Below are 27,520 nucleotides of genomic sequence, written 5' to 3'. Positions count from 1 at the left end.
CTTTTAACTGAAGGCAGAATAACACATTTACCCCCCCAATCATTATTTACCATTTGTCACTGCATTATAACTTTTTCGTGGTAGTCACTATGAAGTTCTAGCTCTTGAACATCTGTTCTTTCAAAGCACAGAAATAAGCAGACCACCAAGAAGTCTACTTGCTTGCTCTATCTAGAAATACACCTCAAACATCAGCTATTTGGTAGTAATGTTTTTTACTTGAACAAGAGCCCACACCTGTGCTAAACTTAAGACTCCTAAATATGAGTTAGTTCAGAGGTGCCTCTGCATTCCCCTGAAAAACACCCCATGGTGTTCAAACTGCACAGGATGTCATGGTTGATTTATTATGCTAAATTTTGGCCGGGGAGATCAGTTTCACCCCGGAGATCAGGAAGTGGGCACGGAACAGCATTTCCACTATAGCTATTTCTTCTCTTTAACAGAATGAGCTCTTGACCACTGCAACTTTCACTGCTCAAATCCATTACATTCCTTAAAGACTTTTTTTAAAAGTCAATGCTCTCAAATGACCAAACACCAATTTTTCACCTCAGAAGTCTGACATAACCTGAGCACGCATTAACTAACAGCTACCCCCTTTACTGGCCCACAGTGACATACCAAGGTTAAATCGATCATCTGTTACTTTGTTTCAGTCCATAAGTTTATGAAATGTTAACAAATGTGTCAATATAAATAATAGTAATAAATTTCAAAAGACAAAATATGCAAGGAACTTAAACCATATTAATACACATAATTATGACTTTCGTGTATGAAACTTCTGGTGTAATGTGCATAAAGTATTTCTGATTCGCTGAAACAATCTGTTTCCATAAGTCAATAAGAAGCACACGTGTATTCTTCCAATAAGTGAAGAGAATGTTAATTGGTTTCCTAATTAAAAGATTGATGGGTTCAGCTAAACACTGAGAATTACTTTTAATGTGCGCAAAACTGCTTAGTCCAAGTTCAGTTTTTGATGTAATGTTTTAACTCCAAGTAAATACACACCATAGAAAACTAAATGCTAAACCACAGGATTCAGTTGCAGGCAGCTCAGCTAGCACCCCCGACAGCTTGCAGTCTAGGATCAACCTCAACAAGGGAAACTGTGGTGGAAGCTAGAGTGTTCCATTACAAAAGGTAATGGTAATGAAATAATTTTCATTAAACTCAGTTTCACAAGAGTCATAACTCTCATGGTATTGATATGTTACCATCGGTACCACATTTATACATGTTCTTTGCCATTATTCCTTCTCCATGTGCATACAAGAAATCACCATCCTGCTTCTATGCCTAGGAAGTCACTTTGATAATACCTTCAGGAAAAAAAAAACCCAAACATTTTCTATTAAAATTATCCTGTTCCACTATTTTTTTATATCTGTGAAACATTATTAACTTTGCAGACAAGCTTTTAAGAAACATTTTTAACTTTGCAGTCAAGACAAAATGTTTGTTTACCAGCAACAGCAAGAAGCAGCATTATTTCTGGATTACCATTTGCAGTGGACTTTTTAAAACTGAAACATGATTTCACAAGAATTAGATGTGGCAAACACAGGGGCACTGACTGTTCAGATGTTCAGAAATGTGGATACAGTACCCTCTAATTAAAGTATTCCAGCTCTAATTTCACAGGGCAGTGTTCAGAGGAGCACTGTGCAGCCCTCATGACAAGAGAGATTCAAGTGTCTTCCGAAATACTCTAGGCACAGCATTAACATTGCTTGATACAGTGTATCTGTTAAATCTATCACTATATCAAATTTTCTGTGTAGGTTGTGGATTTAACAGGGTGACTGCTATACTTCTTTAGCCACACAGTGTACTCACTGACATAGGAGAGGTTTTATAAAACCTCATAGTGATTTACTCAAAGCCTCTCTTTTACCAAAGAAAAAAAAAAAAAGAGCCCTTTTAGTCAGACGTTATACAAATGCCACTCTTCCAAGTAAAATTTTTTAAAAAAACCCTCCAACGTCCTAAAAACAACGAAACAAGCAAGCCTGGGCATATAAAAATGTGCACCTGGATCAACTGGTTAAAATTAAAAAAAAAATTATATATATAGATATTTTTATATATAAATTTATATATATACATATTTATATATATATGGACTGCATATGGATTGTATATGAATACATATGATATATTTTATAAGCATCATATATGAACGTACAATTTATAAATATGTAATATAATATATATCATATAATACATAAGGCCTATACTAACACAGAGAACATATTTAAGATCTATTTTCCCCTCTCCCCCGCCCGTCCCCACACGCTCCCCACGCCCGGCCCCGCCCCGGCCCCGCCGCACTCACTTGATGACCGTGCCTTTGGCGCCCCCTGCCGTCGTGAGCATGACGCGCGTAGTGAGGCTCCCGCGCAGATCGTCCTGGTCGAGGCCCAGCAGGGCGGCGCAGCGCTCCAGCGACGGCTGGCTCCGCGCCCGCGGCGTGCAGCCCCCTGGCGAGAGACACACACACACACCGCGTCACACACCGCACAGCACCCGCACCCCCTGAGGGACACACACACACACCGCGTCACGCACCCCACAGCACCCGCACCCCCTGAGGGACACACACACACCGTGTCACGCTCCGCGCACCCCACAGCACGGCAGGGCAACAGCCACCAACTGGCCAATGGTGATCCTACCCTGACCCTGCTGGTCATTGTCCACTAACATGTAATGTTACCAGTGAAGGTAATGTCAGCTTTGAAGGAATTAAAGGTTTGCCTCTGGAAATTACTTCATATAGTTAAATGGGAAGAGTCAGTTTTGAAAACCCAAGAAAATACCACGAAATAAATGCAAAAATAGCCCCCTGCCAAAAACTACGCACATAATTCTATATTTCTAGAACACTGTCCGGGCTGTTCAAAAACCATAGGGAAGCACTATCCCAAAATGCAGAAGTGCTAACACCTACAAACTAGCTGTAGTGACTCAAAACTTCTGGACTTAGATACTCCTGTAATCCTCCAGGCCTCCTTGCTATGCAGAAGAAGTGCCTGGCATGGCAGACTCCTACCATTTGCATTTTTCAGATAAAGGTATGTACACTTCCTAAGTAAACAGCCAAGAGAAGTGCTTCCTCCCTTTTGCTCTCTGCACCTCAGCCCTCTGTGCCAGGGCTAGGCCAGCACAGATCTCCCAACTGGAGCACAAAACACTTCAGGAAAATCTAACAGTTATTTACATGTATTTCCTGTTTTTTGCAGTAAGAATTTGTTCACAGTAAAATTTATTTCGACAGGTAAGCAAAGAGGTCAAAAGGGATGAATAAGTAGTCAAACATTACTCGAATTCTTTCCATTCCTCTACAATGACACTAAAGGTGGGGAGGAGGGGGGGGGAAGGGAGGAGTCCTTATAAGGCTTTTGCGACTTAATTTTGGATGCTCTGAAATACCATCTGACTTGTAGAAAACAACTTTTGTTTGGTGTTTCCCAGAAAGCAGTAACAGAACTTGAGAGAGTCTCTGGTAAGAGACATACTGCCTGGAACAGTTGGAATGCACACCCTGTGTGAACGAACACACATATAAGGTGAGAGCAGAATAAAGCCCAATGCAATAATCATTTCAGAAGTTCAATAATTTATTCCAGAAGAAAAATTTCTCTGAATTTCAACATTCAGAGAAGATAAGTTTTCTGGTGACCTTCCCTTTTCTAAACCCTGACTTTCCTCACCATCCATGGTTCCTCCTCTTCTTGTTTGTTTGCCTCCTGAAACTTCCTCTCCACTCACATTTGTACCTTTTTCACTCTGTTCCACCTTGTCAACCCCAAAGTCCCAACTCACAAAAGACCCAAACAGGGAAGCTCCCTGAGAAGCTTGCTGTTGAACTCCATGAAGCCATTACCCTTCTCTACCCCTGCACCTTTCAGATTCATTCACATTAATCATGTTCATTTCAGTCATCCTCATAAAGATGGAAACATCATGAACTGACACTGGGGAGGTTCTGATTTGACCTATGGAAAGGAGATGAGAAAAAAAAACCAAAAACAAAACAACACCTGCTCTATGCCAACCCTAAGATACCCAGTCTGAATTCAGCATTTGCCCAACTGATGGGATTAGAGACCTCTCATGATCTCTTCTGAACAGAATGTTCTGTACAGTTCCGTGGTGATTCTGTGCTTGGAGTCGGGAGCTAGTGAACCTGCAAGGCTAGTACTCATTTAACTTATTTAAAACACCTATTAAAATGTTCTTTGGTATGCCCTTCCAAACAACTTTACCAACAGCTATACATACTTGAAGCAGGACCAAGAGGAACCAGTATCTTGGAACTCAAGGTAAAGTCCTAGATGCTTATATTTTCTACTATAGTTATATTTGTAGTACATCCAGACCAGGGATTTCTTCAGTCCTTCAGGAGTATACAGACAGCAGTTCTCAGTTTAGAGAGGCTGATTTCAGTAGTAAGGTAAGAATGATGATCCCCAAAATATCAATTCTCCTTCCTCAACTTTCCTGCACATTCTGCTATTAATTCCCAGCTATACCTGTACTAACCCATCTTGTGAGCAACATCTTAAAATTAGGAAGTTTATATTGCCCTAAGTTTTTATGTAACTTTTTTTTTCCTCACCTCTCAAAATACTGCTATGATGGTATTCTTGGAAGCCAAAGGACTTAATGCCTTTCCCTACAGATAGTTTCTAATTACAAGATATTTTCATGAGGTTAGTGAGAAGTTGGACTTTAAAATTATCACTGAAACACAAGTATGATTTTGAGACACAGAATGTCTCTTTCCTTTATATAAAAATCTTCACTGAACATTTTCATTGAAAGCCTATTCGCTTTTAGAGCATGTAAAGAAGCACAATTTTAAAACGAGCAGGTAAACTTGACTTCAAAAGGGGGTGAATTAAGACTGAATTACCCTTGAACACAAAGCAGCTTTCTAAAGCCATAATTCACATGGACAGGAAACATCTCTAATCAAGAGACATTTCCAGTCTTTTTACAGAAAACAATTTATGCTTCATCTAACCTGATGTACTCCCAGCTTCCTCAAAATCAATATTTCCAAGATGAAGGACACCAGCCACTACTCTAAAAAGATCAAGTTTTTCTTCATCATCCAGTCCAATCTTTTTCATTGCTGTGCACATTCTGTTGAAATCTCCATGATCATCTAACAGTGGATCCTTCAAGGAACCTTCTTTAAGATACTATAAAACGAGATAAACCACAAATTCAGTAAGCGATTTGAAGTAGGTAGGCAAATATTTCCAGTCAAGAATAAGCCATAACAAAAAGCATAAAAAAAGCATGCCAAACTAGGTAAAAAGAGATTCGAGCTCTTCATGTAATACAGGCTTCGCAAGGACCCTAATTTATTTTAACTTGTTGATACTTGGAAGCATGATCTTCAAACTTAAATTTCAAAGCAAACTTCAAACTATCTTCAGAAAGCAGAAGCTGGAGAATGTGACAGCTAAGGACAGGGGAACACGGGATAGCAAGCAGGAGAAAGGAAGACTTCAGCTAAGGGAGCTATCAAAGCATTTATACAAAGGAGTCCTTCGAATCCCAAGCAGTTGAAAGAAGATCGAGGTCCTTGTAGCAGGATGACAGAATAACAGGCCATGGGAAAGGACCATAGGACAAATCAGTTATCCCTGTTCTAAACAGAATTATTTAGAGAAATGTACCTGTTAATATTTGCTGCTAATTAAGAAATAGAACTTGCAGTGGTCTATGGGTTAGAAAAATAGCAGCTATGTTCTGAAATACCAATTTAACATTTTGCTGATTTTTCTGATTTATATACATAGAAAGCTATTTTAACTATAAACGAGTTTAAACAGTAGATAGTAACACATCTGCATGCAATCAAGAGACTACCTGAACATGCACAGACTGAGCTACGTTTTTACAGTTATTTTTAAATTTTTTTCAACTAAAAAGAATAATTAACTAAATAGAAGCCTTGTTAATGTCAAATAAGCTAACGTCATTTTTATCAAAACAAAACACCACATGCATCTGAAAAATTCACTTCACACAACATGTAGGCACATCAATAACATTAAACTACATGTTAATTATGTAAAATGATCACCTCATCTTCCTGATAAGGAAAACACAAAAATAATTGAAGTATTAATTGACTATTCCAGCTAATTTATTAAAATAAACAATCTTAGTATTTTCTTATAAAATGACAGAGTAAATACTAAATTTCCAATTTAAAAAGCCCAACAAGGTAATATATTTCCTGTTTAAATGGCTAGACTAGGTTTAAATATCATTGAACTTTGATCCTCTATTGAGCCTTCAAATTGATATACCTGTAACATACAAGTATTATTGTATCAGAAGTTCCAGTACTTTATGTTTTACATATATTTTCAGAATTATTCTATAAGTATATTTTGGTTTAGACAACACTTATTTCAAAGTAAGTCTTCTCCTATTTCAAATTAAGTCCTTTAGAGGACAAGTTTTATGACAGAACACCCGCCTGTAAATCATATCAGTAACAGAAGATTGCACAGGTTCATCTTCCAGTAGCAAGAGTAAGTGAATGTTGATACTCTATGCCTACATAAATGACCTGACCAGCATTGCTACAAATCTTCATTTAAAGCAAATTGGGTAATCTGAGACAAAATCTCCAACCCATATCATAGCCTATATGCCTGACATGAACAAAATAATCTATGAGCTTTCTGCCTCACAGTAATGTAAAATCACTCTCCACCATCCCTGATTATAGAAAATAGCGTACGTTTAAGCAAAAGAAATCAGGATTATGTGCTCAGTGTTACAACATACAACCACTAGGAATCAAGGAGTAAACAATGTTGACTTGAGAAAAGGAAGTATCTATACTGTCTCTCATAGCTAGGCATGAGCTTCAAGCCCAAGTTATCAAAAATAAAAGAGATGGCATGGTGATTTGGTTGAAAGAAGCTTTTGAGTAAAGTTATTTTTGTATTTTTGCCAATATATGCAGCTTATCCTGCTATGGAATCACAAATACGGATTTGATTAATATTTGAAATATCTTCCAGCTATACAAATGAATTTCATACTTTAGGTATGAGTAGATGAAAATTTTATTAGAGAACAGAGCAGAAGTGTAATTATGTGTTTAAAGAACTTCCAATTCATATATACTATTAATTCAGAACAAATTCTTTAGTATCCTCATGTAAACAAGCTCAAAGGCTTAAATGCTAAAGAATCCTGGTAATTCCAGTTCTAAAAATACATAAACAGAGATGGAGCAAGAGGACATAAATGTTTTTAAGTTTCACACTTTCTTCCAGGAAATGCCATGCTCTGACATAACTAGCCGTTAACAGCATGGGGAAAACAAAAACCATGAAAGTGTATCAAGGAGGAGAATATATTCATGCTAGCAGTGAGGTTGAGTTATAACTGATATCTAAAACAGTTTGGAGCATCCCTTCACAACTCCAGACAGTAAAAATGGCTCTGGGAAAAAAACATTGCTTCTGACTTATTCTTAGCAGTAGTAAGATTTTAAAAAGGAAAATTACAGAAAGTCTTGAATAGATTTTTCTTTTCCACAGAAGACAAGCTGCATAATTTAGTGTTACCTTATTATAAGAATGAAAAGGAAACCATTTTATATACACTGTTCCGCTTGGGATTTTACGATGCATGTTAAAATGTATTTCTAGGACTGAACTCCAAAACAGAGATCTGAATAGAGCAGCTTTGACAGTACCCATTAGACCTATAAAGATGTGTAAAATTTATTCCATTCTGTAAAAATATAATAATTTTCTACTCTATCTGCATTAGTTAATAATATAAACTAACTGAAGATACAAACATACCTCAGGACTCTTGCGATTTTGCAAAATCTGTTTGTCCGTTTCTTTGTTAGCAAAAAATCTGGTGCAGCCTCGATTTAAATACTGTAAAAATAAAAAAGTGGAAGTGGATACTTAGAGACAGAAGTAAGGAACACGTATGTTTTTATTTAAGGTTTCCCCTACATAGCTTGATTTAAACACATGATACAAACAATACAGTAAGTAGTCAGAATTCATTCCTTACAAATGTATTTATTTACATCTACAAAATCAAAGAACTGCAACAATAACAAACTTCTGTTGAAAGCTTCTTCATTTTGACAACTAAAATACTTTTTGACACATTGGGATATTAATTTTGTTAAGTCACACAATATTTTCCTAATGTTTGATTCTATTAAACCTATTAATGGAGTCCGGGATTACACAGAAGACACCCAAAATTAGGAACAAAAGAAATTAATCTTCTGGCCTATGTATAATACCAAAGTACTAATTTTTTTCCTCACCAGTGAAATATTTCTATAAGAGAGACATAATGTATTCAAAAACCTGAATAATATTAAAAGCTTGTAACATGCTATAAGCAGAAGCCTTATTCAAAACCTGGCTTCTGATATACATCTCATGTTCTACAGTAAATTCAGATTTACTATTCAGTAAATCATAGTGAATTTAGATTCAGATAATGACTGCCCTTTTCAGCAAAACAGGATCGCCAGCTTTTTCTTTCAGATTTGTTCAGCTGAATGTAAGAACCCTGTCCAAAGCTTGGACAGAGCCCTTTGTCTAAAGGAAGTGAACTGATTCTTTGCTCTTTGGTTGAACAAAGATGATGTTTTCAACTAGCTGAACACAGACAATTCTACACTTTGATTAAAATTTATATGCAAAATTCTAAAACCTCAAAATATTCTTCAAAGCATTTCTAACAGTAGAAGAAAACGTGGTGACAAATTTAATATTAAAACAAAATGACAACTGTTTAAAGTTAGCTTTGAACACTGAAAAGTGTTCTTTATCAGCCAATAAGAATGCAAAGTACAGCATATTTTAAACATGATATATCCCTAGATTACAGTATTAGTAACACGATCCCAGAAACTGGGGATGGGAAGTGAAAAAGGTCATGCTCTTCAAGGAGTGTGAAAACTTATCTGACTGGCTGAGAATGTGAACCAGCATGGTATTCAATAATAATGTAGGTTACATTTAATCACAAGGTAATGGCTTTCATTGGAAAGCTAAAACCTGAAGTAAATTTAGATACTAAATCAGGGAGAAATTATATTTTTAAAAGCACACAAATACACAGCTTCAGCTTAGCATATAGAACATCTAAATACCACTGTACTTGGGCTTTGGTTCATTTGGGGTTTTTATAATGAAGTACAACATCCCATCATAACTTCAGCAACCCAAATATAAGGCAATCTGACCTCTCTTCCTGAAATTTAGATCTGAAAAAGTTCAGCTTCAACTGAGCTGTACTTCAGGTACAGATTTACTGTGCAGCTTTACTTTCACAGCCATGTGGTGCAGCCTAGGGCACCTCGATCTACAATGTTCAGCACAGGGTTACCTCATGACTTTGAATTTCTGAAAACTTTTGCAGAGGAACCTAAAGCACAAGCACCCAGTGTACTTAAGAGAAAGCAGGCTTGAGTCTTAGAATTCAAGCTGGCCCTAATTCAGACTGACCTTATAAGCTAAAAGGCACAAGTGGCACAATAGAGCCAATGCAAAACTGTGGCTTTAGGAATGAGTTTTTTTAAATAATCAATTTTAGAGTATGAATTTTTAATTAATGTTTTTCTTGTCAAAAATATAGCATTAATATGAAAACACGGATCAATCATCAAACCTTGCCTCGTATAATATCACCATCTGTTGTTGTTGTTGTTGTTATTATTGTTATTGAAAGATGGCATGTCTATGAAATTAACTTTTTACAGTTTTGTTTTCCTAAAATTCTCCTATAAAATGATACTTGATGGAAATTCAGTGCAATTCAACTAATAAGCTTTAAGTATATTTATATTAATTTACATACATACAAAGATGAAAATTATCCTAAGGGTTTTTTTTAATTAATCTACTTTAAGAGGGAGAAAAAACAGTGGTAAAATTTTTTTACTTGACATGCAGAATGGATCTTTCACATGCAAGGAACTCAGGATTAAAATACTAATTTATGGTAAAGCAATAAGTATTCTTAATGGAAATTAAAATGCCCGCTGCAACCTTAGTAGAGGTAAAAAAAGAAAAACGTCACAGTGTGATAGAGCTGGTGTGACTGTAAACTTTCTATAAATGAAATATGCGAGTAAGCATCTTCTGTAAAAGAACTCAGGCTGTTCAGTGCTGTACTGCATCAGCCTGATTTTAAAAAGGTTATATATAATTCTGACCTTGACATCTGCAACCTTCGGGGCTCCCACGAGCAGAACTTTTGATTTTAAAAAATCCCCAAGAGTGTGTAGTGAGCATATGCAGTTCCAGAAATAAAAATCTATTAACTTCACAAGTTTTAATGGAAAAGTGGCTGCACAATAAAAATACATATTTAAAAATTTGTTCAAGATTTTAGCTTTAAAACATACAAGAGAATACTGTGCAGAATAATTGCGCAGCAGAGAAGAAAATTTTGAAAACTAGCTCCATATTAGGCAAAAATGAGAAGTGTTGGCTGTTTTTAAGTATTGTGTTCATTGGGTGTTTCAAAAGAAAAACTTTCCTTCAGAGAATGGAAGCAGTTCTTTCCTAATAAGCATTGGATCAAGTTTTCATCACACAACTGAGTACAATAGATAAAACAGAAGAAGATACAAGCTAAATAGTTAAAGAAATAATGTAAGCTCTACAAAGGCCCCTAGGAACACCTTGAGAAAGTAAGCAACCTGTCCTAAAATACTGCCATGGCTTTTACAGAGCAAGATCACCTTGATGCCACAGTACAAATGTACAATGTTGCAGCAGCAACCTGTTTGGTCACCAGCGTACACCCACCTTCCCCACAGTGAGTGCTTTAAGTTAGGTCTCGCCTATGCAACCCCCACTTTGCACAAAGCTAGTAGGAACTTTGTATATTTTAAGGTTCTAGCCCTCTTGGAATTCTGATGAAAATGAGTACAAAAGATATTAGGAAAAGCACAGTCCAAGTTTTATTTAGAAATCCAAGCAGGAAGATACACCAACAAAGAAAACAATCTACACACTAACGTATTTCTTTGTTAGCAGTGCTTCTCGTTTAAGATCAGAGAAGTCTAAAAAGATGACAGTCATTTAGCTTATGTCCTTGTAATTCCACACTGTTGTGTTACAAAACCCTTCCAAACCCAAGGGATTTGGTCTGTGTATTTTAGAAATACACAAAATTCTGCTTTCATGACATTCCAAGCCAAGCGTAAGGCAAGAAACGGTAAGAGATGGAGATAAATGACAGAACATAACCAAACAACTGACCACTAGGATTTGATTTACCAATTATGATTCTTTTCAATGCAAGTCAGCAAAGCACATGGTGATATTTATAGATATTTCAAATAGATAGTTCAGGTGTGATTGTCAGAAGGAAAAAAGAAAAACAGAACCAACCAAAAACCTAATGATTCATTTAAATGTAATTAAATAGCAGGAATGAGTGACTGAAGTCAAGAGTTTTCATCTTCTTACAAAATTGGTGATGAGAGTATAAGATGTGAATAGGCTTGGAAGGACCCTGAAAGGGACGGCAGAAGCTTGCTTTGGAAAGAAAAAGAAGGCATAATCAGGGGAACGATGAGAAAGAGCTATATCAGTAAAGCTGCGCTAGTTGGAAAAGCATTCAATAATGTCCTTTTCTCAAGGAAAAAAACCCTGCAATATCGAAATGTAGCATACTGAGAAATTAAAATATAGTATTAAAATAAGGGACATGGTTGGAAGTCACTCAGGCAAACAAAAAACAAAAAAGAGAAAAACTTTGACAAGAATGGAAAGAAAGCAAAAGGAAACCACGTTATCTGTCTATCATGACTAAAAACAAGTGAAATCTGAACAAAGAGAAGGGGAGAAAAAAGAAGAAAAGTTGGAGGAAAAAGTTAAAAGTTAAAGTGCAGCAGTAAAAAATAATAAAGTAGTGAAAAATGGGAGGAAAAGAATGCAAGAAATTAATGGTAGGAGAGAAAGCCAACCTGTCTGTTGGTTTGCTATTAGAAACGTAACACAGAATCAGGGTTAATCAGGAGAAAACATATAATCTCAGAAAAGGCAAAACCCCTAAAAATAAAGCATGGAGGGAAGAAGAGAAGACAGTAAACAAAGCAGAAGTCACAAGAACAGGCAGACTGGATTGAATTAAAAGGCCCATATTATCCAACAACAACCTCTGCTCCAGCCAAGGCTTTTACTGTTCTTTTCTGAGTTGGGATGACAAAACTGTGTATGTTATTTAGAAATACGGATGTATATTGCCATAACTCACTATTTAATTCTCCCTTCATTTCCTAACAACTAAAATTTTACTGTGCTTTCTCCCTACCACTGAACATTAACCTAACATTTTTAAAGAAGTAGGCACAAAGATCCAAGTCATTCCCTTCTGTTTAAGGTCACTTTCATTTAGGTATACTTTAGAGTATTATATTAAGTACTAGTTTTATTTGCATTCTTTTAGCTTCACCATTGCTTGAGTGATTCGACCAGTAACAGGTTGTAGAAAGATTTCAACTGAAATGGACTGGTGAGTCTTATCCTGTAACGTGGAGTGACCATAAAGGACAAAGTACGAGGATGATGCAAATAAGAGGCATAAAACTGGAGTAGTACAAATGTCAGTATAAAATGTAGAGTATGATAGAAAAAAGGTGGAACAGTGTAGAAGAGACAAGTGTTGTGAAAGCATACAGACTGTAATAGAGAAATACAACCATCTTTCACTGTGGTGTGATCCTTGGTGGCAAGCATGATGAAAGAAACATTTAAGAGAGAGAACTGTGGAACAACACCTGTCTTCCTAAACACATGGGTGGGACAGGAAGAAATAAATACAGTTTTTAGGACTTAAAATATAGATTACCCACAGAACAGTTAGATCACAATCAATAAATTCATACATTATACCTCTAGAAGAGTCCATAACATCATTACTAGCAGCTGGGTATGCAACAGTACATGTTCTGGAAAAGCAAAGATTCCTCAATTTTATGACACAGAGAAAAAGCATAGGAATTCTTCCAGTAAGGAAAAATGTCAGGCAGCTTTATTTGACAAAAAAAAAATATACTTTTTGTAATAGCAATGAGTCTGTTCAAGATAATACATAGAGATTTTAGTATGATCCATATGAAAAATCCACGTATGACAATATTAGAAGCTTTACAAATGCTGATTCTGATACTCACCCTAAAGTTGTCAGGAGAGCTTAGATAGAGTTTTTCCCTAATGTCTTCTGGAGCACCAGCACAAAGCCTGTAAAAGATATGATAATTCCTCTCTTCTTTGCCTTGCACACAGATCCTAGATTTCTCCAGAAGGTAGTGTGATACAAATCCACCAACCACCGAGTTCTAGGAAGAAGAAATATTTTTCTGATTATCTGAATATTTTTTGGATTATTTGAGATTCAGTTTTTCAATTTATGTTTGTCTGATCACAGCTTACTCAATAGACACTGCTCCAAAGAATATTAAAATATCCCTACACCTAATACATACTAAGATTAGAAAAGAAACCATTGCCTTTACCATAACTTCCCTCAGCTCATGTATTGGGTACATATACACTCTTAAAATCTGCTTCACCCTAAAAAGCAGAAATCCTTAGCAGAATTCCAGTAGTTGCTGCAAAGAGCATTGCTACAGCAGTCCTTTCACTTTTTGGATGGCAGTGCTATTACAACCTTCTCTAATTGCTTTTCACTGAGACACTTGTAAAAGACAAGGAATGGTTAAAATTATAGAATACATATCTGGACAACATCTTAGGCAAACCAATTATGAAAGAACATTATTTCCCAAAATATACACTTCTTTTCTGAGATGGAACACAGATTTTGAAAGCCATTTGTTATCTGGCCTATGATAAAATTCCCTGTGCCTAGAGAAATCTTAATAGAAAGGAAATTCCTAAACTTAATGGTCATTACAGCAACTAAGAAGGGCTTACTGACTGACAAATTTGAGTATGGTTATTCAGTCATTCATGAGGTCTTGATTTGTACTCACATTGCTTTGAGAAATCAGACCCAATAAGGTGACCACAAAGTAAAACAGGGGCTCAAGTAAACAGGCTGATCTTGCAGTGGAAAACTGAAACAATTTTTTAAGCAATTTCTGAAGATACTGAGTGCTGTTTGCTTCAGCTAAAGCAATTAATCTGAAAGACCATGTAAGTGTTGACAGATAAGCTGACAGATCATGAATGCATCATTTCAAGTAGAAATCTGGATCCTTTCCACAAGCTTATTAACATGAACTGGACCAACAGATAAAAGTCCCTCTGCCTAGAAAGGAATTTAGTTTACTATCTAAACTATTAGCCAAAGGTCTGAAGTTTAGTTACAAAACCAAGCAATGAAAACTTAGGAAAAGACTGCAAGCTCACGACCAGATAATAAGCTTAAATTCTGCAGGAAAAGAACAAATTCTTTCAGTTCCTCTGTCCTCAGTCAGAAAGATGAGGAGGCATGTACAGAATCTCTACAGAGATCATCAATAAAAGTCTTCAACTTGGACGTACTGGACAGACATACAGTCATCCTTAATTGTGCAACACATACACTACCCAAACAAAACTACACCCAAAGAAAATTTTTCTTAAATTACACAGTGAGTAGTATTTCTGTCAAAAAACAATTCCTTGACTTCTGTCACATACATGTTACTATGTGAGGTCTTAACATTTCATAAAAATACATTAAAAAAATCAACAATTCATTTAAAGCTAAAATACTTTATATCTAATATGCAACTCACACTTATTTGTGTACTAAAGGAATGTATGTGAGTTATTCTTTGTATATGCCTTTTTGCAATGAAGGGACTAATTTTTAATCTTTCGTGGGTGGAAGTAATTTTCCTACTGACTTGAACCACTGCTTCCCAGTAATGACACAGTACTGTGTGGCTCTGGTTTTCCTTTCAAGGTGACAGAATACAAATCCCATCTGCAAAGTAGGACAGTAGCTATTTGCTGCAAGATTAATAAGTCTATTCAGCCTTCTGCCAGTCTAGCGTTTCCATTTTATGACAAAAAATAATCACTGGTTATTCTGTAACAAGCTCCCAGTACCTTTTCATTGAAGTGGATTTCAACAAATTTCCCAAAACGACTGCTGTTGTTGTTGCGAACAGTCTTTGCATTTCCAAAGGCTTCTAATAGGGGATTTGCTGTTTAAAAAAATTAATTTTTGTAGAGTTAGAATCTGATCAATAAACTACCAAAAAGAAAGAGAGAAAAAACACTTACCAATTAGTCAGTTAACTTATGGGGAATAAGGTTTGAAAATTAAAGGGAAAATATTACCTATTAGGAATAATCAATTCTATAGATTGTACCAGATATATTGTGGTAGAACATAAAACTAGGTACTTAGATATCACATAACACTGCAAAGTATTTTAATCAATACTATAAGAAATTCAGAGACAAATGCCAAAAATTATTCCGCTATGCTGTTCTACACAAGTAGGTAAATAACTAATACATAAACTATATGAGACAACACACAATTTGACACTTCCTAGTCAGTTATTATTCATAAAATCTAAACTACCCACTTATCCCACAGACAAAAATGCCACTTAAATGTCATGCATGCAATGTATTAGATTGATTAGGGAATTAAAAAAAAAAAATTAGACAAGTGTGTTGATTTCAAAAACTACTTCAAACTGCCCTTTCAAATTAGGTCAGTTAAGTGATTGAGTGATTTTATTTTTTTTACTGGTTGCTGATTTCAAGCACATTAAAGCCCATACAGAAAGAGTGGCAGCAAGCAATCTAATGCACATATATATATATATATATATATATGAACACAAATATCATGCACCGTTTAATCTGTTTGAAATGCTTAGTAGTTATGAAACAAAGGCCTCTGAAAGACTGCATTTTACTAGCTTTGAAGATCAAAAAAAAAACAGTTGACTGAATCTCACTAACAATAAGCCATTAAAAATATCTAAAAGATATTTTAAGGCTTCTAGCTAAAAATATGCATTGGAAACTAAGCAAGCAGAAACTCAGATTTAAAACTCCACTGACAACCATCTACATATCTGCTCCTGCAACAGTTAAAGAATGAAGGAATAACATTAATGCTTGGATAAAGTATGGATGATATGGCATAATTTAGTAGGACATAAGAATTAACATTTTTGTTTTGGCTAGATTTTCTCTGTTTTTAACTTAAAGCTTATGAAAATACAAATCTGACTTCTTAAGAGATCTTTGATAACTATTCAGGCATTTTATGTAATATTAACTTTTAAAGAAAAGATAAAAACATATTGCAAGAGTCTTTCAGCTAGGTTAAACGTTCTCTATTAATACATATGCAATAAGCATGGTCGTTAAACTTGTGCCCAAAAAACTTCAGAATTCATGCATCAGATGCTGGTTTAGACTAAAAAACCCCAAACTCTTCAAGAAATACCTACAAGTACCAATTAATTTGCGTCGGGCATTATCCAACTCCTGACCACTTTCTGAGTTCCTTTAGCACACAGTGGATTTCACTAAGGAACTGCTTTAAGCAAACCCATGTCACCAAGAGATTAAAGCCTGCAGTACTTCTCTTGAACAACAGAAAACAGAAAAATTTAAAGCAAAAGAAAAGGTGAACAAATTTTTAAAGAAAAAGAGTCAGGAAATTTTAAAATAAATTTACTATATGCTATAGAAGACTAAAACTGATATATGAGGCAATATTAGGTTGGTTGCTTGTTTTAGAGATGTTTGTATTTTCTCAAAAACTTATTTTTTGTTGAATTAGGAAGTGCATGCAACATTAAAGAGGCTCATCTAGATGATCAACACAGTCTCTTCTGACCTGGTTTGGAAGTCGATTATTATAAAGACAGATACAATCAAAGAGCTAATCTGAATTATGTGATTTCTGACAAAAAAAGATGTAACAGAAAAATGACCCAGAACTATAATTTAAAAGAACTTCCCTGTTTTATCTGACTTTGAGAACTTTATGGTGATTAGGAGGAATTGCACTTTCCTCGTAATAACAGATAGTCATGAAAACATAATTTTGTCCTTGCAGATTATATGCAGTTTAAAATCCAGTCTTGGGTACATAATGTGTAAAGTTCAATTCAAACACACACTCATTTTCTGGATCAAGGACTGTATGATACTATAGTAAACAAAAATAAAGTGAAACACGAATAAAAAAATATTTTTTCAGATATAATTTTTTCAAATTATGCCCTAGGAAGTCTGATAGTACTTATATCCTAGCTTTTATTCAGTTGCTGTTGACTCACACTTCTGAAAAAAATATAAGTGTTGGAACTTTTGAGTTAAATGAAAGAAAATTCAATACCTTCTACAATTCTGTCATCAATATCCTGGCCACTACCATAGGATTCTGTTAAATACCTGTAAAGCAAGAAAAAAACGTTGATATCATTTATCTCATGTCAGATTACCTCAAGTAAACAGGGTTAAGCATGGCTATGCACCATACTTACTAACCATTTACTATAGGGAAAGCATACTGAGTAAGTTACAAATACCTATACGTTTTAAAATCAATGCAGTTTAACTTTTCTTTTTTGTTAAAACAAAAATATTCTTGCACACTTCAGGTTTTTTTCAATACTCCAAGACCTGTTAGAAATTTCTTTTAGACATGTATATGAAAATTACAGTTTTATACAAATACAATCAAACTATTACTCTACTATCTGTATTTCTTAATAAATCTTAGTAAACACATAAGGTTTCATGTCTATTTCCCAAATTTAAGATTGTTTCCGTGCATACAGTTTCTGTGTTCATAACTATAAGAGTTAATAAAAACCTCCACATGGAGATGGTGAAGATAGGAAATTGCAGGTGCATAATTAAGGCAAGATTCAATTTAGCAATTGAAGAAATGATTTTAAATAAATTCACAACATATTTGCTCTAAAGTTCCAGCCTTTTTTTTTTTTCCTCCTTGTGCTCAGGGCATGCTTTCTACAAATTCGCAAGTAAATCTGGGACAAGCTTAAAACAGATACTGAAAATAGGGCCTTCCAAAAAAATTTTAGAAACACTAACTGAGCTGTATTAGTACATTTTATGTTCTGATCATGCAAGGGTAAAATCATCCAGCTCTTAAAACTCAATTATGTTTTGTACATGGACTCTGTGGGGGCAGGTGGTGGGGAGAAGCAACAGCAATGTTGCTTGTTGTGTGATCAGAACTTCCTTTGCTGAGAAGCAGAGGAACAACTTCCTTTAAGAGCATTCCTCAAGAGATATTCTCCCAGTGCCAGACTTTTTTTCACTCTTAGAAGGACCAAAGTTGGGATGTCCCCTGTGAGAATCATTACCAGCACCTTGCAGTAATTCTTACAGCTATCTGTGAAAGAATGCACAAGGGCAGAGAAGAGCAGTATGACAGGCAGACAGACAGTTGGGACAATTCTTCCTAGGATGTGGAAGATAATAACTCTATATAAATACTAGAAAATACGTGATGTCAGGAAAAATGGCATTAAAGATTTATAGAAGGAAACAAGGACAAGGTGGGGTGAGGGAGTGTATTCACACTGCTCACACTGTGCTTCCCTGCATAATTGAGTCACCTATGATATAGGTGTATTTAAGGAGCTCTCCAGTTACAGTGTTCCAGAGGGATAAAAAGTATAATGCCAGTAAGTGGAAGCAAGACTGATATACATCAGCAATATGGCTTCCACAGAGTTTAAAATGTTTGACTTAGTATTGCTCATATACAAACATTAACAAATAAATAAATCCCATTGTTCAGTCTTATTCAGTAAACTAGGGTGAAGTACATTACAGTTAAAAACCCTGGATACACAAGCAAACTAAAAAAAAAACCTAAGGCAGGAAAACAGAGAAATGCACATTTATGGCAAAACCAACAGTGTCTTGCAAGATACAGTTAAAATGTCTAGTTATGGTTTTTTATCTACCACAACACCAGATGTGCAATACTAAAATGCCTGCATCATAAACCATAATAACTACATGATGTCACTACAAGTGAGTTAAGGTTTCTATGAGTACGTAGCTATTTCCACGTATCATCATGTCAGCACTTAAGTTTAATTCAATTAATTTCTTGTAATAAAGTGGACGCAGAAGCTAATACATATCTTACTGAATTGTGTCTTAAACCTACTGATTACCATTTGCTCTGTATGTCAACCAAATGCATCAACACAAGAGATTCACATAATAACTTTGGTCCAAATGCACAAACCTCAGAACAAATTTAGTGTTTTCTGTCTTGCCAGCTCCTGATTCTCCAGAGACTATGATGGACTGACTCATCTTGAGCACTTTCATGTCACGGAATGCTTTATCAGCTTAAAAAGAAGAATACATTAAACCTGACACATACTAATATTCAGCAGAATTGCAAGGATAAAGTTGAGCTACAATGCAAAAATCGAAATGTAACATTTTTAGGAATAAAAAGTAAATCTTTACAATTAAATGCATTAAAATTCATTAAAGTCTGTTTCTGTTTAATTTATAGTATAGTTGTTCATCTTCCAACCCGACATGTAAGAACTCAAAGGCCTGAAAACAAAGACCTACTCAACTATATCCAGGACGAAACAAAGCCAAACCAACCACCTATAACTACATCTCTTGAATTAAATGTATTTACAAAATAGTAACCAATGTGGCTTTAGTATGTTTTTCAAAGGGAAACTTTCAGTTTCAGTACTTTGCAACAAGTAACATCTGAGACAAGGAAACTTGGAAAAACATCGATTTTTTGCTATGCAACAGGTACTAAACCCCCAGCTATTTATACTTTTGATTACATAACAAAATGCAAAACAATGAGAAGGCTTTTAACAAGTCAAATCTTAATTACAGTTTTCAATTATTTTTCTTATTTAAAAAAGTGACTGAAATCAGATTTATCCCATAAATAACATTTCAATATATTTTCCATCTGTAACAGAAGCATATAAAAAGAAAGAGTGCATGTGCTCTGGCAACATAATAAAAGGCAAAGAAAATCACTACACTGAAAGACAGTGCCAATCATTATTAAACCGTTTTTCACTTGCAAAATCTGAATTTCTTTATTTCTTTTTTAGAGCTTTTTTTTTCTAAATGGTTGCAAATTAAACTGCTTAGACTTGAAACATTGGAGGTGCAGAATAATCATAAGAGGGTTGTCATGGTTGCTTATTTCCAAGTTCTTCAAACTGCATATTGAAGATGAGAAGACTTGCAATTAGTGGTTTTATTTTATAATACATCAAGATAAATTAATTACTGTTAGAGGTGGAAATTTATAAGTAACTGTGACATATTCAGTGTTTGTTTTTAAAAGACAAATACAGGTTCAATACATACCAATGGCAAAAACATGTGGTGGCAATGTTCCAAGCGATCTACCCTGGTACTTTTTAATAGTATCTGAAGAATAAAACTTAGGTATATCAAAGTATGGATTCACTGCAATAAGAATGTTGGCTACATAGGTCTGTGAAGAAAACAATTAACATGAAACTATTAGCCAGTATCCAAGCAAGTGGTTAACAGCACTTTTAACAACAACTATTACTATTGAAGACTACATCCTAAGTATAACAATTGCATTTATGATTCTCTCCAGTAAATGCAGATACAAGACAGGACATATTTTTAGAGTTCCTTTTATTATCTTTTTATGACTTCTGTGACATTCTCTTGGGAAAATTTGCTAACCACCAAGCTATGGAGTATGTCCTGAATCTGACCTTTCTTCTAACCTCCTTTTATATTATTTCCTGTTGTCTGCATTACTGGATCAAGGGTAGGACTCCAAAACCTCCTCCTCAAAAATGAATAAACTAAGCTCGTGGACAGCATAATGCACTGTCCTCCAGTGAGGAGGATCACTTTAAAATATCTAATGGAAGCAACTCAGCAGGAAGGACTGAAAGGATCCTGCCTGGGAATGCACTCAAGCCAGGCAATAAAAGCATTCAGCTGAGAGAAAATTAGCTATAGCTGCTTCCACAGAGAGAAATACAGAATGCCAATGTTCTCTCACAGAGAAGGAATTTGAGAAGAATCTCAAATGAAGGCTGCTTTTTACCTTTCCACAGGATAAGGAAGACTGAAGAAAAGTTTTTTCTGAAAAAAACTTTCATAGCTTTGTTATAATGGCCAGATTACATACAGGGAAGAAGAGAGGTCAGAATCAAAGATAAAAGCAGATATGCAGCAAAAGATCTAAAGAAAATGAGATAAACTTTCAGCCTGAATAACTTATTTGCTTTGTTGTTATTGAAATGTCACTAGGCAACTGAAATTTGGACGCTATTGTGATATGTTGATAGAAGGTTGAACCACTGTTTCTTAGATGTCTCTAAGTTTAGTACTTCTTTCACTGCAGGAAAACTTTTCTTTGAGAGCTGCAGGTACTAATATTAACTTTCCTTTTAATAACAAGAGAAATGCTGTTAACCAGGATTTAAAAAGGCAGAAAATTGTTTACAGGGGAGTTAAAATATAAACCAGAAAAACAAAAAGTCAACTTTTTTTTCCCCCTCCAGAAAATACACCCACTCTGAATAACATATTAGTAGTACTTGTTTACAATGAAGAACAGCTTTATGAACTGAAATACTATCCTACCTCATAATCAGTTCAGATTCAGAATTTTACCTCCTTGGAGGTTTATTGTTTGGTTAGGGTTTTTTAAGGATTATTTTCCCCGAACAGCATTCAAATGGCCTTATTTATTTATTTATTTTAAAACTAGGGCTTAATCTTGGGACATAAAAAATTTATAGCTATGTAAATCAACTGCAGCAGAAGAAAACAGCTATACTTTCTTTTTATATTTATATAAAAGGGTTTAACTAAATTAATTTTACAGCAGTATGCTAAAAGTTATTTTAACACAGACACTTAAAAAATACGTAGAACTGTTTTATATTATCCCTAGCCAGCTTTCTATTAGATAAAAAAATAAGAAAGAAGGAAAACTTTTATCTTCTGTTTCACAGCTGTCAATGTCCAGGCAGATGGCAAGGACAAAATGTAATTTAGTCAGAATTCATTAAGTACAATTAGGCAATTTGATAGCAATATAAAAGATTAAGATGGACATCTGAGCTAGGAGGTGTCAAAGACAGCACCTGTTTGCTTCGTTCAAAAATAATGAAGAAAGAAAACCATCTTTGCTAACAGTGAAGTAAGGTACCTGTAGGAACAGAGCTTTGTGATACAAAGCAGTGCTATGGTTGCACATGAACAGTCATGTAGAAAAAAATGTATTGCTCTGCCTGGTAAAAATTAGTTAGCATTATTGTGATTAATGTGATTCTGATCTCAAACAAAGTATAATGTAAGAAAAAAAAAGGTGCAAAAAAAGGCCTACAACTTCAACATTTCCATGCTAGCAGTTCTGTTATAGGAAAAAAAAACAGAATTGGAAACATTTGTTGAATGTTTGAAGGGACATCTATATTAGACTGGTTCTCATGACATATAATACTTACGTAAATTCTGTCCTTACTGTACCGAACTTTGATATTGTGAAGGAGAGTGGCCTCATTTAAATACATCAGGGAACCTGCAAGTAAAAGACAATCACATACCATTAAGAGCTCAGGAATACCTTCATGTACAGACAAAAACCTAAGTTTTAAGATTAAGGAGAATTTTACTTCCCCTCTCTGGTTACAGTTTAATCCTATCATTTCCTTACATGTCTTGAGGCAAAACTGCTGACTCAATATACACTTTAAAAACCACAGACCTGCTCTTTACTGTACTGAAAGTTGCAGAACAAAGAGTCAGACTGCAGGAGCCTCAACACAGGCTCTGCTCAGCGTAAGCTCCTTTCACCAGCCTGTCAGTTGAACACTGTGCATCTTACTCCATACAGGCCTCTAAGCACAGAAACTGGTGCCTACCAAAATCCCTAGCAATGACTGTGTCCTTCCTTCCAGCTCCCTTCTCAAGTCTCAGCCACAGTGTCCCCCAGAGTACTGCCACCCAGCTGACCTTTAGAATAACAGCTAGCTCTGGGGATTGATGGATATGAACATCTAATCGGGAAACACTGTCTGGAGGCAGCAGCAGCCATCATCGCAACAGCAGGCACCAACCCCACCTACCCTGCTTCAATTCTGAATTTTGTTAGTATTAGGCCTTCTCAGAGAAACTGTTAGAGGAAAAAAATGCTAACACACCAAACCCTAGCTTTATTTTTCTCCTTTGTTCTTTAACAGAAAACACCTGAACTAACTGCTAAAATATACATAAAATATATATAAGGTGGTGGCTCTAGGCAGCAAGTGACCATCCACAGAAAGCTTCAGACCATACATGTCAGCTGCCTTAATTATAGAGGTAATTTCCACTTCCCATTGTAACATTGTTAAAAACATTATCCCTAAACCATCTGAGGTCACTACTCATTACACAGCCTCCATTTTCAAATATGTGCAACTCTTTTTATCTTGCTGCTTAAACTTCACATGCACAACACTGTTTTGTCTAGTTACAACTGATTGACTGCCATACTCGTAAACTTAACAGTATTAGCACCACTTTAAAAGTTGTATACATCTGAACACTGTGGATGGAGTAAGCACTGTCCTGTAATGTCTCTTCTTTTTAAGGAAAGACTGGAGGTGGCACTTAGTGCCATGGTCAAGTTCACATGGTGGTGTTAGGTCATAGCTTGGACTCAATCTCAGAGGTCTTTTCCAACGTCATTGATTCTGTGAATCTGTAATAGTAACTTCTACCCTGTATGTTACACAAGGGTTACATATGCACCTCTCATCTATAATGACCAACAAAGTTGTTTGAAGTCGAACTGATGCCCTTTCTCAAGGGCTTCAGCAGAAAAAGAAAAAGTATTCCAACTTATTTACACAAACATTTAAGAAGGGTGTCCAGTTCATTGACCTAAAGTCAACCTGTGCAGCCACCTACACAAGGATGCCTGAAGTAATACTAAGTCAGGTTCACCAGCCGTTTGCAGCCTCCCTTTGGCTTGCTTAGCTCCACTGAGCCCTTCCTTCCCTTACATGACCAAATACAGCTTTGCTTCAAATGCCTGGAATCATTCACGATTCTCAAAGGACCTTGCCACTTCTGGATTGGTCAGAAGAAACCATCTTCCTCCACAAAATCCCTTGCACTCACACTCTTGCGTTGGCAGAGGCACACAAAGCACACTGTAGCTTTACACTAAGCAAACTCTTCCTCTGGATTACAACAGCCTTTAAATCATGCCTGTGCACAATTCCTTCATGAAGCAGGAGGGTGGCCCCCATCACCATGGCTTTTCCTTTGCCACCACAGCAGACACACGTTCCCACACAACCCCACAGTCTCTGGTAGGTGCAGCAATCAAGTGCAGACACCCAGCACTGCAGGACCCAGCAGGACTAGTCCTCCCCTCCCCAGGCACACTCAGTTCACATGGCTGAGAAAATGGCTCTGGGACCACAAATTGCAGGTCTGTCTTCACCTCTTTTAATGAGCTCATTCCAAGAGAAAGAGACATTAGAAGGAAATGGGCCAGAAACAGAAACTCCGGTTTGCTCTAATGTAAGTTAAAGTCTCCTTCTCTCCCCCTGTATTGCCTGGAAGGAAACAGGGTGTTAAAAAACTAGCAAATTTCAAAATAAAGCCATTTGGATTCTCAGTACTGAGGTGAGAAACAATTGTCCATCGACTCCCTTGACTGTGTATCTTCATAATAACCTCTCAGGGTTTGCAGTGATCAGTTAATCATCAACTTTTTATTAGTATGCTTATCTGAACAGCAAAGGAACCCAGATTTCATTGTGTCCCCAGTACTCTCTTTACAAGTCCTTGCTAAAGCAGTTATACCTGCAGACTCAGGGAGCAAATGGGAGCTTGCTCCCAGAGGGAATGTCACCACCTCCGCTCAAGACATGCAAACTAGGGCTTATGACAGCAGCTTTGAAATGCTTCTCTAGAATAAATCCTTTAAAAGAGGCATCCATATCCAGAGGCAAAGGAAGTCAGCAGGAGAAAGAGAGAGAATTCTGAATATTCACATGGCTCATGCCTAAATATAGCCAGTGTATATATATGCATTCAGTTGCCCATATATTTACTTATACACACACGCTAAGTTCACGTAAGTGAAGTGAAGCGCTAAAAGCTAGGAAATATCAATGTCAAATTTACTCACACTGGCTCTCCTGGCACACACAATGAGTCAGGGTTTGTATGGAAAATTATTTTATCAAGTAATTGCAAGGCTCTGCATATATAGAACTGGGGGTTTTCTTAAGAGTCTTATCTGATACCCTGTCCCCCTTCATTTTTTTTCACCCCAGAAGTTTAAAAGAAATTAATCTTTTTCTTGGCTATTAAAAGAAATTCCACATATGGTAACATGTATGAGTGGGGCTTGGGGGGACCCAAAGAGGAGTGTGAATCACAAAAAAAGGAAGTAAATGTGTTGTCTCTGTACTGTTTGCAATATTTACTAAAAATTCTCATTTAAGGATGGGCTTGATAGTAAGAAAGGTGTCTCTTGCAGCTAGTGCATTTGGCACATGGAAGACTAAGGGTGCAAAAAAGCAATACATCGGCAAATTATTTCCTGGAAGGGAGTTAATCAGTAAAGTATAGCTTGGAATGATAAGCATATTATTAACTAGTCTTTCAGGATTTTTTGGAACAGTATTACGAGCACTCAGTATGGTTTTTTCTTAAAGATCAATAACACTCAACACAAGTGCTCTCTGACAGAAGGAAAATGAACTTGGGATTCACACATCCTGCAGGTAAACCTCAACTAGTGAGCACCAAGTGAAAATACATTAGAAAAGTCAAAATAATGTTTGATTCAGACAGGATTATTGGAAAAAAGTATTTTTAAGTTTTATCTTTTACTTGGTAAGCCAAAGAAGACATTTTCTCTGACTAATTTAATTGAACAGTGTTCTGATGCAATCTCAAATTATTTCCATAATCTCATTTCAAATTTTGATTCCCTGACTATGACACTGAAGTGCCAGGACATCTCAGTAAAATCATTGTGACAGATGCACAGGTTAAATGCATTTCCCTAACAATCATTAAGTGCAGAGAATACAGACACCAACTTTGAAAAATTTCAAGCCACATCCTTTTTGCAAAAACATAAGCAACTGAAATCAAGGCTTGGTTCTAATTATAACAACGCTGCACCACCTCAGTCAGATCATAAGACTCAGATCTCATCTTTTTGTTCCTTATGGAGCAGCTGTAACAGCCGTATTTCCTGCCATGGGATATAAATACTAAACCCTATTCCAAGACAGGAATTGGGGTAACGTCACCTAAACAACTTTCAGACTCCTAGCCTCTATTTTAAATGAAGAACAATAGAAGATACTTTTGCTCACTATTTATGAAGTGACCAGTATTTTCACCAAGCAGTAAGTACTACAGGGAATGTTAAAGAGATTTGCCCCCATCAGATATTCAAGACAGTAGAGGCTCTGTGATTTGCAGAGCAGCAGCAGTAGCAAAATATTTGTTTAAAGTTCTCTAAAAGTTGATGATAGTGCTTAGTCAGTTTTCTTGGTATTCTCTCCCTCTCCCCAGATTTGACTAGTTTTCATCCACCTAACTGTAAAATATTGAATGAAATAAAAGCCCTGCACATTAACAGTGAATGTTATTACACAAGGTCACCTCAAAACTCCTTCTCCACCAGTACTCCTGTATCCAGTTCAACTATTTTCTTTCCCAGTGGTCCTGATAGGTCCACATTCCTGTCTCCAGTTTTGGGAAGGTTATTTTAAAATTTATTTTCCATTACCTGTACTTCCACAGGAATGCTATCTGAGAAATGTCTTACATGCAGGAAAATGCTGTACAATGCAGCTGCCGATAAAGCAACTAAGTCTTTTGCCACACTATAAAAAATTGTTAGACCCATAATCTGAATGCAGTATTTCTGAAGTGAAGTAACAGTTGTATATGGGAATAATGTGACTATCTGTTCCTCTAAACTGTTCAACTGAAAATTAAAAAGCACAATAAATTATATTTAAAATAGGCTTACTTTAAGAAGTTTAAAGGACTAGTAAAGGTCATACATAAATTCAAACAAAGACTACAAGGAAGCAACAGGAAGTCTGTAAGGAAACAATATTCTCTTCATTGCAGATTTTTTTTTCAAATAAATAATTTATTTTTAAATTCATAACTTACAATTATCTTCTACATCCTTTTTGCTATCCTCCTCTGCAGGAAACACTTGATTGATAGCAGCCTGGAAGGTCTGTTAGATGAGAAACATTACCATTGTCAGAAAATAAAATACAAACATAGTTCAAAGATATCGCATGCAATGATACAAGTCAGGGCACTGTAATTGTGCATGATTTAAAATTAAGTTGCCAGCTTTATACTTCAGAAACGGAAATTTTATGAAGTTACTAGATGCAGACAAAAGCTGCTGCATTTATATTACTACATGACATAAAAATGAAGTCACTGTA

The 27,520-nt window shown here is 35.8% G+C and overlaps 1 protein-coding gene and 1 long non-coding RNA gene across 2 annotated transcripts in view; one reads left to right on the top strand and one right to left on the bottom strand.

Annotated features, from left to right (window-relative positions):
- Window positions 1-27,520, bottom strand: part of MYO6 (myosin VI) — a 106,166-nt gene that overhangs the window by 42,713 nt on the left and 35,933 nt on the right. Inside the window, exons 3-12 of the mRNA XM_027645035.1 lie at window positions 27,231-27,300; window positions 22,532-22,605; window positions 20,394-20,523; window positions 19,276-19,381; window positions 17,380-17,435; window positions 15,114-15,211; window positions 13,226-13,390; window positions 7,863-7,943; window positions 5,039-5,219; window positions 2,345-2,489 (exon numbers count right to left, since the gene is read on the bottom strand). Of these exons, the coding sequence (XP_027500836.1) occupies window positions 2,345-2,489; window positions 5,039-5,219; window positions 7,863-7,943; window positions 13,226-13,390; window positions 15,114-15,211; window positions 17,380-17,435; window positions 19,276-19,381; window positions 20,394-20,523; window positions 22,532-22,605; window positions 27,231-27,300 (1,106 nt within the window). The remainder of the gene's footprint in view (window positions 1-2,344; window positions 2,490-5,038; window positions 5,220-7,862; window positions 7,944-13,225; window positions 13,391-15,113; window positions 15,212-17,379; window positions 17,436-19,275; window positions 19,382-20,393; window positions 20,524-22,531; window positions 22,606-27,230; window positions 27,301-27,520) is intronic.
- Window positions 2,664-19,464, top strand: LOC113947891. Its single transcript, XR_003527912.1, has 3 exons — window positions 2,664-2,733; window positions 3,484-3,578; window positions 19,310-19,464. It is a non-coding gene; the product is annotated as an uncharacterized LOC113947891 (long non-coding RNA).

The sequence above is a fragment of the Corapipo altera genome, unplaced genomic scaffold (genome assembly GCF_003945725.1).
Source record: "Corapipo altera isolate COAL_440 unplaced genomic scaffold, ASM394572v1 2, whole genome shotgun sequence".
Taxonomy (NCBI): domain Eukaryota; kingdom Metazoa; phylum Chordata; class Aves; order Passeriformes; family Pipridae; genus Corapipo; species Corapipo altera.
The sequence above is the reverse complement of the archived record's forward strand: the minus strand, read 5'-3'. Positions and strand labels throughout refer to the sequence as shown.